The sequence below is a fragment of the Penaeus japonicus genome, unplaced genomic scaffold, assembly GCF_977035675.1.
Source record: "Penaeus japonicus unplaced genomic scaffold, GWHDUDI00000001_assembly GWHDUDI00000007, whole genome shotgun sequence".
Classification (NCBI taxonomy): domain Eukaryota; kingdom Metazoa; phylum Arthropoda; class Malacostraca; order Decapoda; family Penaeidae; genus Penaeus; species Penaeus japonicus.
The window spans coordinates 38,122,853-38,140,352 of NW_028234409.1; the positions used below are offsets into that span (position 1 = coordinate 38,122,853).

Sequence of the window (17,500 nt, forward strand, 5' to 3'; positions counted from 1 at the left end):
GAGGACCAGTGAGGAGAGGGAGAAGGCAGTTGAGGTAGCCATGACGGCAATGACTCAGACCATCGCTGCCCTGAAGGAAAAGGACATGAGGCCTAAGGCCACAACTCCCACTCCAACTCAGGGCGAGGCCTGTCTCCCCAACAAACCTGCGGCCAAGACCACACTGGCAGAGCCTGCGCCCAAACCCCAAAGGGTGAGGAAGCCACGGCCACCCAAAAGGAAGGCCAAGGCGACCAGGAATACTCCAGCTCCCAGGAGACCCAGCCCTTCCAGTAGCTCAACCTGTCCTGATGACAGTGACAAGTCAAGTGAGGAATTCACGCTCAGTGAGGAACTCACCAAGGAGTTGTCAGACTCCGAAATGTCCGACGATATCCACACTGGGGCGTCGGACACAGAGACTGAATACCTCGATGTCAATGACATAGTGAACGCAGACAAGCACTATGGCCACTAACCTAAGCATACTGCAGTGGAACATCAACAGCTTCTCCCTTAGGGCCGCCCTCCTCCATGCGATCGTGCGATCTCGGAACATTGATGTTGTCATGCTCCAAGAGACTCTAACAGGGGAATCTGTACGCTTCTCGGGATATCATCCCTTTGTGCTACCGAGTACGCAAGGTACCAGAGGCCTGATTACCCTTGTGAAGTCGACTATCCCCTGCTCCCTGATTGCTGATCCTGGGCAGTGTGGAAAGGTGTCGAATCCCTTGCTGTTGAGATCCATTTGGCCGGGGGTCCTCTCAAGCTGTACAATGCATACAGCAGGCCAAACTGTAAGGGCTTAGATATAAGTGAAGCCTGTGCTGCTGCAGCACATGAGCTAATTCTCATAGGGGGGGATTTTAATGCCCACCATCCCATCCTGGCTCCCACTCAGAGACGTGATGTGGCAGGCTGCCATATAGCCGAGGTGCTAGAGTCATGCCCAGAGATTGATCTTCTCAACAGCCAGGAGCCTACGCACGTTGGTCCTTGACCTCACCTTTGTCACGGCGGCTCTGGTCAAGAGAATTAGTTGGTCTGTGGACAACACTGCCACGAGCAATCATTATGGGATAATCACCATTTTGGACGCTGGCCCGGCACCCATGCCCAAGCACAATCCTCGATGGAAGGTGGAAGGAGCCAACTGGAAAGCCTTCTAGGAGGCTCTGGCCAAGTGCCTCAGAACCAGTGACTCCTCACTTAATGATAATGTGGATATACTTGAGGCCAGACTAGTAAATGCCATAGACAAGGAAGCCTCAGAAGCCGGGTGTTTCAAGGACGCCTGGTATTACAATGATGAGATTAAGGAGGTCAACCACAGAATCAATATGTGCAGAAGACACTTTCGCAGACAGAGAACTCCTGAGAACCACGCTCTTCTGAGAGAGGCTCTCAGGGATGCTCAGGAAACTGCTAATAGGTTAAGGCAGGAAAAGTGGCTGGAGTGGTGTGAGTCCTTTGGCCACTAAACCTCCCTTTCAGAACTGTGGAACCGTATCAGACGGGCCACGAATCGCTCAGCCCCCAAAAAGACCCACCATGACCCGTGGTCAGAGGCGGAGAGACTGGCACTCGAGTTCTCTGCTAGAACAAGTAGCGTCGGTCTACCAGCAGAGCTGAGGGCATGCCAAGAAGAACTGCTCCCAGGCAGGTATGCCCTCATCAGAGAAAAGGCGGTCGAGCCTGATGATACAGATGTCATGTTCTCTCTGAGGAAATTACGGCGGACATACAAGACCAGTTCCCGGTCAGCCCTGGGTTGCGATGGGATCTCCCACCCCATCATTTCCCACCTAGGACATGAAGGCAAGCTTGCACTTTTGCATCTCATCAACAAGTCCTGGGAAACTTCCTCGCTGCCACAATGCTGGAAGAAGGCTGATATAATTCCCGTCCCCAACCCAAAAAAAAACGGGACGGTACCGCCCCATCTCCCTGCTCAGCTGTCTGGGAAAGACAGCAGAGAAAATGGTACTGAATCGGCTCCAATGGAAGCTGGGACCTCCACATGAACACCTACACGGGTTCACAAGGGGCAAGAGCACTACCCACAACATGGCCACCTTACTGAGCACTGTCAGCAACAGCAGCGCTGTCATTGTCCAAGATCTAGAGCTTGAGTGGGTACATGTCTACCAATACTTGGGGGTATGGATTGATAAGAACCTCACCTTCCGCTCTGAGATTAAACATCTCTTAGACCGGACCAAAGCAAGGCTCTCTGTCATGAAAGCTCTGTCAGGGCGGTGCTATGGGGCTGGGCACCATGTACTAAGATCCTTCTATGTGCACGCTGTCCGTCCCATTGTGGACTACGCCTCCGTCGCCCTGATCACGGTCAAGCCTGGACTCAGGAAAAGGATCGACATCATACAAAACGAAGCCGCCAGGATTATTCTGGGTGCCCCTGGGTGGGCTAAGGTTACTAACCTCCACTTGGAGGCCAAACTCTTTCCCCTGGACACCCGGATAGATCAGATGGCGGCCCAGTTCCTTGCCAATGTCCTACAGTCCCCACTGGACTCGCAGCTAAGACAGAGAGTGCAGCGTCAGCTTGCACAGAACCAAGAGCTCTTTGCTAACAACACCTGGCTGTCTCACACAACCAGAGTGCTGAAACGGTTTAAGCTCAAAGAGACATTACTGATTAAGGGCATGGACCTCCCCCACCCTGACTATGTCACAGCCCCGCCGTGGGCACGATCCTTGATAGAGTTTTCTGTCATGAGTCTATCAAGAAGAAAGACACAGTACTCACCGCCTCTATTGAAGGCTGAGGCGGAGAGGAACATTACAGCAATCACGCCACTGAATAGTAAAACCTACTTCACGGATGGTTCTGTAGACCCTATCACCCGCACTGCAGGTGCCGGTTTTGCAGCAAGGGGCATAGAGAAAGCTATGCGGGTATCTGACAATGCCTCCACGCTTGAGGCAGAGGCAGTAGCTATTATGGGAGCCCTAGCCCATGCAGCCCAGATGGACGGGCATGTTGTCATACACACAGATTCTAGGGCCGCCATTGACAGCCTGCAACAAAGCAGGTCTCCTGATAATATTTACCTGGTAACCACGATTCTCACCATTGCTCAGAGAATCCTGGACCAGGGAAGACACATCATCATCAACTGGATCCCAAGCCGTGTTGGTATTGAAGAGAACGACGTAGCTGACAGGTTAGCGAAGAAAGGCAGGAAGAAACCCTTGAATGATCTTGTGGTGCATCCTAGCCGGGAACTGCTAAGGCGTAAAACGATGGTTGCAGGGCAGGTCGGTGCCCTGCAGTGACATAGAGAGGAAGCGAGAACCTTCCTCTCGGCCAGCTGGTATTCAGACGCCACAGGCTATGAGTTGCTGATAATCTCTCCTAGAATATCAAGGTGTGCTGAAGTCAGTCTGCACAGAGTGAGAATAGGCTACGCTTCTGCGTGGCAAATCGTTCCCACTAATGGGCAAGATGAGTGACGCTGTGAGCATTGTGGCGCGCTGGACGCCAAGTTAGAGCACTACCTGATGGAATGCGAGCACACTCGCTTCCTCAGGCAGGGCCCAGAGACGACAGCCGCCAGGCTGGTTAGACGGCTATGCCTGTCACTTGCCCCTGGCAACTGGAGCGCCTACAGGCAATCCGACCACCACGGTAAGAGTTCAGTTATGATGATAAGATGAGTCGGCACTTATAGCTAATAGAGACCAGGCTACCCCATCCACACAACCCGGGTGAAGCGACGTCTTCGCAAATCTCTCAACGATGATGATCAGATAAGTTTAGATAAGATGAGTCAGCACTCATAGCTGACAGTGGCATATAGCCCGGGCAAAGCGACGACTTCGCAAATCTGTCTGAACTGAACTGATCCTAAACAAAACTCTGATTCCTTAGTTGGTGCTGGTGAACAGAACCAGGCTTCCATTAGGGTAGGGGAGGTAGGAATATGTCTAAAAAAATTATATATTCTCTTAGCTACTGGGATTAGGTTTTTACAATAGTTAAGGGATTGGCAGTCCTCAGTACAAAGGGCTTTGGTCCAGGGTTTGGACTTGATCTGAAATCCTCATACGATTGATTAAATTTGAAAATCAATTCCTGTAAAATGTAAACTTCTTTCACATCAAGAAGATCCTTGATGGTGAAGTGGAAGGAGGGTTTGATTTCGTCTGAAAATTGTGAAATGATAACCTACTTGTGAAGAGAGATTACTGTGTCCAAGAGTTCCTTAGAGTGGCCCTCAGGAATGAGGACACGCCTCCATCCAAGAAAAAAACGATGGACAATGCATTTCCACCCTCCATAAAATGTAATCCACACAACAATCATTATAAAACAGAACTATCGAAGACTTAAATCATAAATAAATTCCCTCGGATTTCTAGCCTTGTCCTATGCTCTCAATAATATAGTTCTCCAAGAAAGACATTTGCACAATCAAGAGTCTGATGAGTTGTATCGCTTAGGAAAAATAATTTACGTAAAAAGACTAAGAGGGAATGGGTGGAGGCTTCGTTGCCATGTACGTCCATCAGAACCACCCTTTCACTGAAGTGACAATTAGTTCTATTTTGGAATGTGTCACATTCATAGTAAAATTCAATATCACTTATCTGACTACATATTCAGTTTAATGTCCACCTGATGATATGGTAATTTATGTGTTAGAAAGTTTCTTATGCAATATCAAGAAAAGAATTGTTAACGGTAAGCTATTATATTTTCTAAACTCATAAATTTACTAGTTGATGAGCAGTGCAGGTTCTGAAAGGGATATCAAATTCATGAGGCACTTACCAAATGGCATTTTTCTATTTCAGTATTTTTAGATTTTTTATTTTTAAAAAGAACCTATGACATGACATGGTGCTATGTCAAGTCAAATCAATTTCTGACAATGTTACCTACTTGGACATTTTTGTTCCACAAGAAAGTGTCTTGTCCCCAACTTTATTTCTATATTTGATAAAAGACATTTTACCATCTCAGAATCTTAAATATCCCCCCTATGTTAATAATTGTGTATAATGATATTCCAGCAGTAATGCAGGATCCAACAGGCACCAGATAAGATTCATAACTAGGGTAACTAGAGTAATGGTGTGTTTTTTACTCCTGGGAGGAAGCCCCAAATCAGGCCAACTCTAAATAATCAACCCAAAACCTATTCAAAATTCTGCAATATTAGCCAGTGAAAGAATAAATGTCAAAGAGCACTTAATTTATCGAAGTGCATGTCTGGACACAAAGCGGAAGCTGATAGAAGTCTTTGGTAATATTTATTTGGTAATAAGATCTAAAATATATTATAGATTAAATGTACTCATATCGAGCGTCTTGAGGTGGAATCAGGAGTACCTCCCCTCCATCTTAAATGTGGCCAGTTAGTACTGATGTATGCCACCAATATAACCAGAGAACCAAGTAACCAGCCAGAGAACCAAGTTACTGTCATTTGCACCCAGAGGTACTTAGCGTTTGGCCCCTTTCCATTAACTCCACGACCTCATTGAAAAAGTCGGTATAGATCTATCTACCATCTGGTTCATTCAAGTATTTCACAGTGGGAAATCCCAATTGTTCCTATTGTCATTAAATATCCTTCTTTTTTCATATATATACACTGACAGCTCGAAGACAGAGTAATGTGTAGGAGCGGGTGTATGTTTGACTAAATGACATTTGAGATTCGGTCTACCAAATCATACATCTATTAATCATGCTGAACTTTTTCCATAAACAACATTTAGAATTTGCTCTATTGATGACCCACAACAGGATAGTTATTTTTTCAGCCTCTTTCATTTCACTTGAAGACTTCAAGTGATCTCAAGTGTTAGAAGGGATGAGATGGTGCATAAGAGAGGGTGAGAGAAAGAGCAAATGAGAGAGAGAAAGAACAAGGGAAATAGAGATAAAAAAAAATGCAGGAAAAGGAGAGAGAAAGACCGATGATAGAAAAAAGAGCAATTGAGCTCGCACGTGAGTGAAAGAGAGAAAGAAATAGCAAGAAATTAGGCACGAGTAAGAGAGAAAGAGTGAGTGAAGATAGAGAAAGATTGAGCGCAGAGTGAATGAGCAAACATGCACAAAAGAGAGTAAAAGTGAGAGCTTATGAGAGAGAAAGAGTAAAAGCACATGCGTGTGAGAAGAGAGATAGGAGTATCTTATATGATGTCAATATAATATGCTTGCATCTTTACATACTTGTATAGCAGAGCTGAGAAAGAGCTGTGGTGTATTGGCCAAAACTGGATCAGGTGGGCCCCCAGAGGCTGCTGCTTTTCTGAGGTCTCCATCCTTACCTCTAAGATACACACGCACACCACGGTGTCCTCTAGAACAGGTCTGGTGTAGTATTCTTACCACCTGGAAAAAAATATTTTATGAAATCGTTTAAAAAGTATTTTGGATGCAACCTCCACATCCTGAGGAGATGACATTCAAGCTATGGCACTGTCCTACAGAAACAAAATGCATGCACATTGTAACCTAATGGCAGCTCTCAATGTATTTAGAAACGAGGTTAGAACATGTTCAGCCAATGCATGCTTGCAAAGAGGACAGGTAGTCAACAGACAGCTTGGCCTGGCAGCATGAGTCTTGAACTCTTGCAAATAAGAGCATTTGGAAAGGAGTATCTCCGTACATTTGCAGAAGGGCTAAGATATGTGCCTTCAAGACCCAGATATTGCCAGTTTTGCTATATGGTAGCAAAAGCTGGGCCCTATCCTGTAAATTTTGAAAAGGGTTTTTGCATGGGATCATGACATACAGTTGACAGGACCACGTGAACCAATCAATGAGATTGGCATAGGAACTGTTTCTTACACAATCTAGAACTCCCATATCTTGGTTTGATTCCCAGAGAATGATTCCAATCACCAGAGTTGGAGTGGAGCAGTCCCTTGTAATGAAAATCAGGGTTTGGATGGATAATTTGAATTAGATAAATGAAATGAAAAACAATCAGGAACAGCTGATCAGAGGCTGATTTTGTCTGCCAGGAAAAAGATTAAAAGTCTGTGCAGCAACTAATTTGGGATTATGTAGCACAGAGGACAGAAGAAATGACAGACAACAGACACAGCAAAATTGAAGTGGATGGGGTCTTTAATACCTGTCACCAGAAAGTATCTATATAAAATGTTAATATTCATGTGTAAATATTCATTGGAATGTGTGTTGAACTTGTCTCAAACAGTCTATGTCTCTCTCTCTCTCTCTCTCTCTCACCTCACTCATAAGGTAGACCGCATGTTTCAACACATTTTGCTTCCCAAAGAAATCACTGTGAATCTTCTCTTCATTTGGTATGATGCTGTTTTAATATGGAATAACTAAATTCCCTGTTCTCTTCAAGTAACTGCATCCTTCTATAAATCAAGGGAGGACTTACAGACTGGTGGAGCAGTCGGGCTTGCAATCTTTCAGTTAGTCTGTAAGGGTCCTGGTATGACAGAATGCTCTAACAAGCATGAATGGAAAAGAATGAACTGAAGGAAATGAATGGCTCTAGATGAAGAGTAGTGGGACTTAGTTCACAGTGAAATATTGATACTAAATGAGGAAGAAATGAGAATAAGCTATGCATCTCACAACCAATGCTCTCCTATAAGATCGTCTAACATACCTAGTATAAGGATCGGTGAAAGGTTGTCAAGTTATTCTCCATTATTCCACTTCTTCAATGAAATGGATGTCCTCAAAGAGCTCCTTGGCTAGGAAAGCTAGCAGAGATAAACACACTCCCATCTGTTTCAGATGACTAAGAATGGCCCCATGAGTCCTACATGCAAATGCAAATAGATTGACATGAGGAACCACACACAAATAAAGAAAAAGTCGGGATCCAATGACTACTTTAGCAATGCCTGGCGAGACGGGGCAACTGCATGCTGATTCTTGACACCATGAGATGTGAAACCGTTATCTACAGATAGCAATTCTCTATCATTATGAAGACTGGCTTGGATATGCGCATTGGAACCCAATTGGCACCATGCTGTTCTGGTCTGAGGTGGCCCAGATTGGATGCTTATAAAGTAGACCCAAAACCTCATAGAGATCCTGGATAGTGATGTGTCAGGCTCCATAAAGCTCAACCAGCACTGCTCACTCTGACAGAGAGGGCTGAGATTACAGCAGTGGCTGACTAATCAACCAAAACTTCCAGATGTTGTGACAAAGACTCATGCATCTGGACAACGTAAGAGCACTGGTGTTTTGTTTATTTGCAAGTTAATTTTGTTATCATTCTCATGCTACTGTGTTATGAAGAGTGTGATCAAATGTTTTTGTACACCCAATGTGATTCAAGTAGGCTTCAATCTAACCAAAGCCAGCCAATTAGTGCATGCACATGCTACCATACAGTATAACATGACAAGTTGATTAGTTGCTAAATCTTTAATGAATCAAGACCTTAATAAATGCAATATATAATAATCAGGATGGAAAGCACCATAGTAACACATTAAATTTTGCTGACTGGGTTAATGAACCCACACTATCATATCTGTAAACATGTGGGTGACAGATAATGGCTTTTATTCACCTTGTCCTCTCCCCACAAACCTCTCTCCTCCCTCCACTCTCTCACTAACAGTATATATATATATATATATATATATATATATATATATATTATATATATATATATATATATATATATAATATATATATATATGTATGTATATGTATAATGTATATAAATATATATATATATATATATATATATATATATATATATATATATATATAAATATATAATATATATATAAATATATATATATAAATATATATTTATATATATTATATATTTATATATATATATATATATATATATATATATATATATATATATATATATTATATATATATATGACTACATGCATATATATATATTTATGTTTTTTTTTTTTTTTTTTTTTTTTTTTTGCTGCTGCTGCTGCTGCTGCTGCTGCTGCCACCTCCCACTACCTTGAAAATTAGCATACAATATCAAAACACCAAAAGCTGTGCCCTGGCATCTGTCAATCACTTTTCTACAGACATGTTCAGGCCACAGGGATGAAGCCTACGGTTTTGGGGTTAAAGAAGATATCTAGAATGAAACAAACACATTTCCTCTCACCTTCTGCTTTCCGGGCCAGGACGATATCTGGAGACGAGCTATTAAAAAATCCACCAGATGATGCCTGTGACCTTGAGATTGATGGCTCAGCTCTACAGCAAAGTTAAGAAACAATACAAAAATTAATTGGAGCCAAATTATATGAACTCTGCTTGATTCAGCAACCAACAACCATACTGTACCTAGGTGAGTAGCAACTCTTCGAAGATTACCAAACTTGTTCATTATGTGAAAACTAAATATTTGGCGTAAAAAAGGATACTGATGATATCTTCAAAAAGGTAACCAGGTGTTGGAGTATCGTTGTCTATAGTTGCCTTGTTCAGCAATGGATACTGAAAAATATAAAACTTGTTAAAAACTAAATATCATAATTTCTATATATAACACATAAAAGCCGTTCCTACATCTTAATCAAGACTGCTATAGCAATATCCCTATTTACGTAATGTAGACTGGGCAAAAGACATGCAAACAAGTTTAGAAAGCAATTACATAAATAGATGACGGAAATCGAAGGGGGGCTTATTACTTTCCAACCATTTTTTTTATGAATGAAATGAGACGAGTCCCATCTTCATTGGTCAAAATTTCGACCTAAACGAAGACAGAAAGACACCTTCCTCTTCCCCTTGAACTTTTCTCATAAAAGTAAGGATAAGGATAAGCCAGATTTGCGGAGCAGATGCTTCGCCGGGCTTGTATGCACTGAGGCGAGCCCGCCTGTGTCAGCGCGTGTGCTGACTCGTGAGAGAATGTGCCAACGAGTGTCGACTCGATCTGAGCTTGGTCCTTACCCAACGCAGTGCCCAGCTACGTCAGTAACCGCCAGGTGACAATGGAAACTCACGAGTTTGGACGGGACTCGATCTGCCGACCACGGGGATGTGGTCGACACGAATATGGCTAATTACTTTCCTAACGATATTTTGGAGAGCTTTACCATGAGTATAAGGATGATATTTTGGAATTAGAAAGTAAAGACGTGATGACTACTATATTTCTGAATAAAATGAGACCAGTCCTTTCACCCTTAACAATATGGTACAGAATAAAAATAAGAGATGGAGAAGACGAATTTCTTTTCACGTGTTCACATGAATTTCCCTTTTTCACTTTATCTACCGCACTTTTTCTTTTTTAACCCGTTGAATACGGATGAAGCGATGTGTCAATAGTAAAATATAATTCCGAGGTCCGAATGACGTGAATATGCCGACGCCGGAAAATCTGTCTTATACATATCACTGTTTTCTACGATTGTTTTCTACGATTGTTTTTTACGATTCTACTAATAGTATATTATTTTCAGTAATAGATGATGGAAATTAGCATTACAATTACTATAATCACCATAATATAAGTTTGGCTTAATATCCGAAACACAGAAGGTGCTCTCTCCTGGCACCAGAAGGTATAAAAGCTTTGAATGACACCCATACACGTTCTCTACCAAGCACTAACTTCAGAAAATGACGATACACAAGATGTCGATCTGCGACTTTAAAGTGCCAGCAGTGCAAGATGTATAAGCAGAATGAAAAGTGAACCATACTACGTGCAATGTTCCCCTGTGCCAGTAAGGCTGGTTTGTGCTGTGGCACTTGCAGATATAAACACAGGTCGCCTTCCTGTTCTCAATCTCATTCATTCGTTTGGGATAGTTATTTCTTTCGCATTTGTTTATGAAAGTGAAAAAAGTTCGAAAAAAAAATGCAATTTGTCCTCCCATAAAACCATAACCCTTCTGTCAGAGTTGTGGGACATTGTAGTGATATAGTGTATTATAGCATGTATGCTATAAGTATGATAATAAATTTCTGTTGTATGATACTTTATGTATACCTCGTTGCATCTGGCAACAAACTAGCCGGCTGGTTAGCTCATTGGTAGCGTGTCGACTTCACATCCCCGTGGTCGGCAGATCGAGTCCCGTCCAAGCTCGTGAGCTTCCGCTGTCACCTGGTGATTACCGACGTAGCTGGGCACTGCGTTGGGTAAGGACCAAGCTCAGATCGAGTCAACACTCGTTGGCACATTCTCTCACGAGTCAGCACACGCTGACACAAGCGGGCTCGCGTCACTGCATACAAGCCCGGCGTAGCATATGCTCCGCAAATCTGGCTTATCCTAATGGCAACAACCTCAGAGAGGAGCGAGCCTGCCAGGCCACGAGGAGAACAGACCCAGAATGTATTATTTTATTTTGCTGTATTTACACCTCCAATGAACCTACTTTTTTACCTTGGTGTTTAATTCTCCCACAAGTTTAGAGGATTCACCAGAGAGCATAACATGGCGCAGTGACGAAAAGGAGAGTGTACAGCGAAGAAAGGACGATTGATTCACCTCCATTTCTCTCCTGCATGGCCACCCCAGCTCTGACTCCACGAGGAAGTGTGATATTTCAGTGTGCGTAGTGTTAGTGCATTGTCGTGCATAAGTAATTTCGTGCAGTGAAGTGATCAGTTTCATTTGGCAGGGTATTTTGAGGCTTCATAAGGAAATTTATCGGGTTAACATCGTGTTTTGGAGAGCGCAGTAAATTTAAGGCGCTGTCACACTAGCCTATTTTCCGTCGTTTTATTGCGTCAATTTTCAAAAATTGTCAATTTTTCGAGGCGCGCAGTCACACTAGGAGCCATCGGCTTAGTAATGCGATACTCGCATCGCATTTGTAAACAATGGCGCCGAACAAGCGATAGTGCGCGGTTATGCTAGACTTTAGCCGTTTTAGCAGATGCTGAGCGTAACAAGAAAAAGCAATAAAATATTCTAATTCAAGTATTCTTCTGAAGGGCCTGTATCCATTCACAGTCCATTGTTTTTTCAAAACTGGAGGAAAAATAGCGCGCTCTGCGGCTGACGGATGTAAACAATGAAGTCCAGCACTTAAAACAAATTTTATCTAATGAAATAAAATTTAGATTTCCATATTCCTCTTTGTCAATTTTAAGCTATAAATATGAAAAGTAAATTTCATTATATTTGAATATTATTAATGATTTAAAACAAATACGAACATTTAAAAATATAGTTCTTGATTTGATTATGCTTGGCCAATAGGACGACGGGAATGTTTCACGCGGAAACTCGGAATATCGTCTGACTAAAAAGATGCCAATTCGCTCAAAAATTGACAATTTTTCAGAAAATTGGCGGAAAAATGCTAGTGTGACAGCGCCTTAAGGAGGCCCCGCAACCACTGACTCTCGCTTCCCGTTTTCTTTGCTTCCTCAGCCCCGCTCTGCCCGCCAGCTGATGCACGCACGTATGCACACACTGACTACCCGTGCTCCACACACGATTGCTCACTTCGAGGTGTTGCCACTTCCCCCTACGTCCCCCCCTCCGTGTGGATACAATCCACAGGGTATTAGTAAACAATTAGCTATTCACTGATCACAGATGGGTGTAAAGGCTTAGAATAAGAAGACCAATACAAGCACGCCTGAAACACACACACCCATCACAGAAGATGAAGCAGGCACCCAGCATCCTACACCCGAGGATTATCCTTCGTCCTCGTCGTGCATCTGCATCCATTGGTGACCAGGCGCCCATGGATATGGCTACAACCCTGCAACTTATGTTGCAAAGGGATCAAGAGAGGGAAGAAGCATGCAGGAAGGAGGAAGAAGCACACAGGAAGGAGGAAGAGGCACTCAGACAGGAGGAAGTAGCTCATTTCCAGGAGTTGTTACGCCACCTTGCACCTCAGTCCCTTGCTTCTTGGATGCTTCAGCAAAGCCGTCTGGCAACCTGAATACCATGTCAAATGCCTCAGGAACCCCGTTGACTCCAAAGGCAAATGCTTTGCCTGCTGATGCGACTCCTCAGCAGTTTCGTGAATGGAGACAGGACTGATCAGACTCTGCCATGATGGTGGATCTACAAAGTCTGCCACTGCCTAAGCAACTGATCCAACTTTGGATGTTTCTGATGCCAGATATGAGACGTGTGTTGGAACACAAGTTGGAAGTGTCTCCTGATTCCTCAATTACTGTAGAGGATGTTTTAAACAAACTACAGTCCCATGTCAAGTGCACCAGCAACGAAGTGTTACGATGGAAATCATTCTCCGGATGCAAGCAGGCAGAAGGTGAGACCTTTGATGACTTCTGGATACGTTTGAAGATACTATCCCAGGAGATAGACCTTTGCAAAGCTTGGAATCCAGTCTGCATTGACGAATGGATTAAACATGGTATATTGATGGGCTTTCGTGATGCTGAGTTGACACAAAAGCTCATTGGATTGGACCAATCTGCCACATTCCAGGATGTCTTGAATGCGTGTAGGGCACACGAATCTTCAAAGAATGCTTCTTCCTCACTTAAGGATACAAGTTCTGTTTGTGCCGTGTCACAGTAAGAAGATAGCTCACCAGAGGAAAACAGGAAAGACACTTGCATCCCGTCATACTTCTGAGAAGTCCTGTGAACATTGTAGTCGCTATCACGACCAGAAGCCCTGTCCAGCGTTGACATCGACATGTCATACTTGCAACATTAAAGGCCATTGGGCTGGTGCCATGAAGTGTCCAACCAGAAATGCCAAGTGCAAGGATTATAATTTACAGGGACACTATGATAAGTGTTGCCCCAAGAAGAAGGTAAAGAAGTTAAAACCAAAGAAAGACCCAAGGAAAGACCAAAACCTAAATGTCATCAGTTCAGTCTCCTTCAACATCGTGTATTAGGAGCATTTCTGCTACAGTGCGATCCAGGCCTCATCCCTCACCTAAAATCTGTATCTCTGTCACACGAGATAACTCATCAGGTCACACTGATATTATACCTGATACAGGTGCGGATACTACAGTCATTGGGCTACAGCATCTCAGTACCCTTGGCCTGACTGAGCAAGGCTTGGAACCGCCCTCTGTTACAATGTACTACAATGCTGATGGATCACGTATGCCACCAGCAGTTGGTTCTTTCATTGGAAGCATTACATATGGCAATAAGACGACTGATTGCTGGATCAATGTCCAACTTTGCTGACAACCCCTTTGCTGTCATGGGTTGAGTGTAGAGACTTGGGTATCAATCCGGATTATTTCCCTAAACAAATCCCAGACAAGCAACCCACCAACAGGGTACAGGTTTCAGGAAGAGGCACGAAGGCCCCAGCATCCACACCAGTCCAGCTGTTGTCATTACTTTTTAACAAATCTACGTCACCATATGCTGCAAAAAAGTAGAATATGCTGACGAATTGGTGCGAAAGGAGGACCTAAAGTCAGGGCCACTTAAGAAATTGTCGGGCCCTCCTATGAGGATCCACCTGAGGTAAGATGCCCAATCTTATGCAATACATACCTCTCGGTTAATTACTCTTGCTTTTCAAGAAGCAGTGAAAACAGAGCTTGAGTCAATGGTCAGCCAGGGTATCATCACGCAAGTAGATGATGAACAACAGCTTGATGTCACCCACTTGTTGCAGTCGCTAAGGTCAATGGTGGTGTTCGCATCACCACTGACCTCTCCAGGCTGAATTCACAAGTTTCCCGCCCAGCCCACCCTTCACCAACACCATTTGCAGCAATTAGGAGTGTCAACCCCAAGTCCCAGTTTCTTACCCTATGGTTGTTTCCGGAATTGTCGTGGTCCAATGGGTTTCTCAGCGACAGGAGATGCATTCTGTCTACGAGAGGATAAGGCTCTTCAGAGAGTGACCAATTGTATCAAGGTTGTAGATGATATCCTCCAACATTATGAGGACTATCTTACCCATCTTCAACATGTTGACAAGATGTTGTCTAGGTGCAGACAACATGGTATCACCTTGAACGCTGACAAGTTTGTATTGGCCACACCAGAAACAACATTTTGTGGTTACAGGCTCTCCAAGGATGGCATTGCAGCCGACCCTGAGAAAGTCCATGCTACTGCAGAGTTCCCTACACCTGCTAACCTCACAGATCTTCGTGCATTTATGGGTCTGGTTAATCAGTTGGCCGAGTTTACACCAGATATCTCTGCCACAGCAGTGCCCCTTCGTCCGTTGATGAGCCCAAGAAGAACTTTTGTCTGGTAAGCTGATCATACCAAAGTGTTTGAAGAAGTCAAGCTAGCCCTATCACGTCCGCCCATTCTTTCGACATTTGACCCAGCCCTTCCCACCATCTTACAAACTGATGCATCTAGGCTGTATGGTCTTGGTTATGCATTGCTTCAAAACCACGGTGGTGGTAGACTCAAACTCATGCAGTGTGGCTTCCGTTTCTTGACTTATATGAAGACACATTATGCCACCATAAGAGTTGGAGTTACAAGCTGTAGTCTGGGCTATGTCCAAATGCAAGTTTTATCTCATAGGCCTCCAGCATTTTAGTTTAGTGATAGACCACAGACCGTTGGTCCCCATATTAAACCACTATTCACTGGACGCAATTGAGAATCTCCGTCTGCAGCGGCTGAAGATGAAGATTTCCCCATATATCTTCACAGCTACATGGTGCGCGGGTAAGACACTTTGCATCCCTGATGCCCTGTCCTGCTTACCTGTCAATCGCCCCACGTCAGATGATGAATCCATTTACAATGAAACCTGCATTTCTGTTAGTGGTGTGACCCTATGAGCAGTGAAAACTATTGCAGTACCCTGTGTCAATGAATAAGAGGATCTACACTTGGAAGATTTATGAAAAACAGCTTCTGAGGAAACCACATACAGAGAGCTACTCCATCATTTTAGACCAGGGTTCCCCAATGACCGCTATGACCTGCAAAACAGTCTGCTTTCATATTGGAAGATTCGAGATGACCTTTACTGTAATGGCAACTTAGTGTTATATGGTTATCCCTACAGCCCTATGTCGTCGTATCCTGACATGACAGCCATTGTGGTTTTGAGGCCACAAAACGACATGCCAGGCAAACTGTTTATTGGCCAGGCATTGATGCTGACATCCTCAACACTATTCGTGCTTGTGAACCATACCAGATTCTCCAGCCCAGCCAACAACAGGAATCATTAGCATCGGATGACTACCCAAATAGGTAATTTTTTTCAGTGTCGGCAGATTTCTTTTCTGTAGCTAGAAAACACTTTTAAGTGTACATTGACTGCTTCTCTAACTGGCCAGTGGTAATTCAATGTGGTACTGACATTACAGCTAGGGCCACTATTCGTTTTTTCAGGCATCTGTTCCGCGACCTAGGCATACCTCAATTCACCAGTCAAGAATTTGCAGCTTTCCTTGAGCGATGGGGGAGTGCGCCACATCATGTCCACACCCCATTACACACAATCAAATAATCATGCTGAGGCAGCTGTGAAGAAGGTGAAAGACTTAATCCTGAAAATGGCTCTGACTGGGAATATTGACAACGAAGCCTTTGACAGAGGTCTCTTAGAGTTACGTAATACCCCTAACTTCACTGGACGTTCTTCTGCACAAATCCTCTTTGGACATTCACTCCACTTTTGTGTACCAGCTCATGCAAAATCCTTCACTAAGGAATGGCAGTCTAGAGCTGAGAGTTGTGATCGCCGTGCCAATGAACGTGCCAAGGATGTTGAGACCCGATACAACAAACAAGCCAGAGCTCTTCCTACGCTGAAGATTGGAACTCAAGTCCGGATCCAGGACCCTACCTCAAAGCATTGGGACAAAGTAGGTATCATCATTGGAGTTGGTAAATCCCATGACTATCACATCAAGATGCCAAGTGGTCGTATCTTGTGGCAAAATTGTCATTTCCTGTGTCCAGTATGTTTCCCACCTAGTGAACCACCTAATGCAGATGACTTTGGCACCCTATCTAAACCTCCAGATCCTCGTCATTCTGAACGTATCAAGAAGATGTCCGTTTAAGACTCATGCTAGTGAACGTGAAGGGGAGAGGGAGATGTGGGACATTATAATGATAAAGTGTATTATAGCATGTATGCTATATGTATGAGAATAATATTTCAGTTGTATGATACTTTATGTATACCTCATGCATCTGGTAATAACCTCAGAGAGTATCGAGCCTGCCAGGCCACGAGAACAGACTCAGAATGTCTTTATTTTATTTTGCTGTATTTACACCTCCAAAGAACCTACTTTAGTTTTAGCTCGGTGTTTAATTCTCCTACAAGCTTAGAGGATTCACCAGAGAGCATAACAAGAGCATGTGTATAGAGCACAATGGGCTGATATAGATTCTATGCTGCAATTTCAGTAGATTATAATGTTGAGAAAGCCTGTCAGATGGAATATGTAGGTCTCATAAAAAAGTACAGCACTAAAAATGACTCTAGTATCATAAAAAGTGAATGCGAGAATGTAAAGCACTGATATTGGAGATCATGTGACCTAGAACATTGTCTATATTTTTTACTTAATTCAATGCTATATCACTGGCAGTCTGTTTTGACCTGACGTA

General features: G+C 43.5%; 2 protein-coding genes across 2 annotated transcripts in view; one reads left to right on the forward strand and one right to left on the reverse strand.

Annotated features, from left to right (window-relative positions):
- Nucleotides 1-17,500, reverse strand: part of LOC122267483 (uncharacterized) — a 37,820-nt gene that overhangs the window by 10,168 nt on the left and 10,152 nt on the right. Inside the window, exons 5-7 of the mRNA XM_086538246.1 lie at nt 9,382-9,454; nt 9,120-9,211; nt 6,191-6,352 (exon numbers count right to left, since the gene is read on the reverse strand). Of these exons, the coding sequence (XP_086394372.1) occupies nt 6,191-6,352; nt 9,120-9,211; nt 9,382-9,454 (327 nt within the window). The remainder of the gene's footprint in view (nt 1-6,190; nt 6,353-9,119; nt 9,212-9,381; nt 9,455-17,500) is intronic.
- Nucleotides 16,173-17,500, forward strand: part of LOC147471606 (uncharacterized) — a 1,736-nt gene continuing 408 nt past the window's right edge. The window contains exon 1 of the mRNA XM_086538726.1: nt 16,173-17,500. This exon is cut by the window's right edge and continues 408 nt beyond it. Coding sequence (XP_086394852.1) covers nt 16,354-16,944 — 591 coding nt within the window. The 5' untranslated portion in view covers nt 16,173-16,353 and the 3' untranslated portion in view covers nt 16,945-17,500.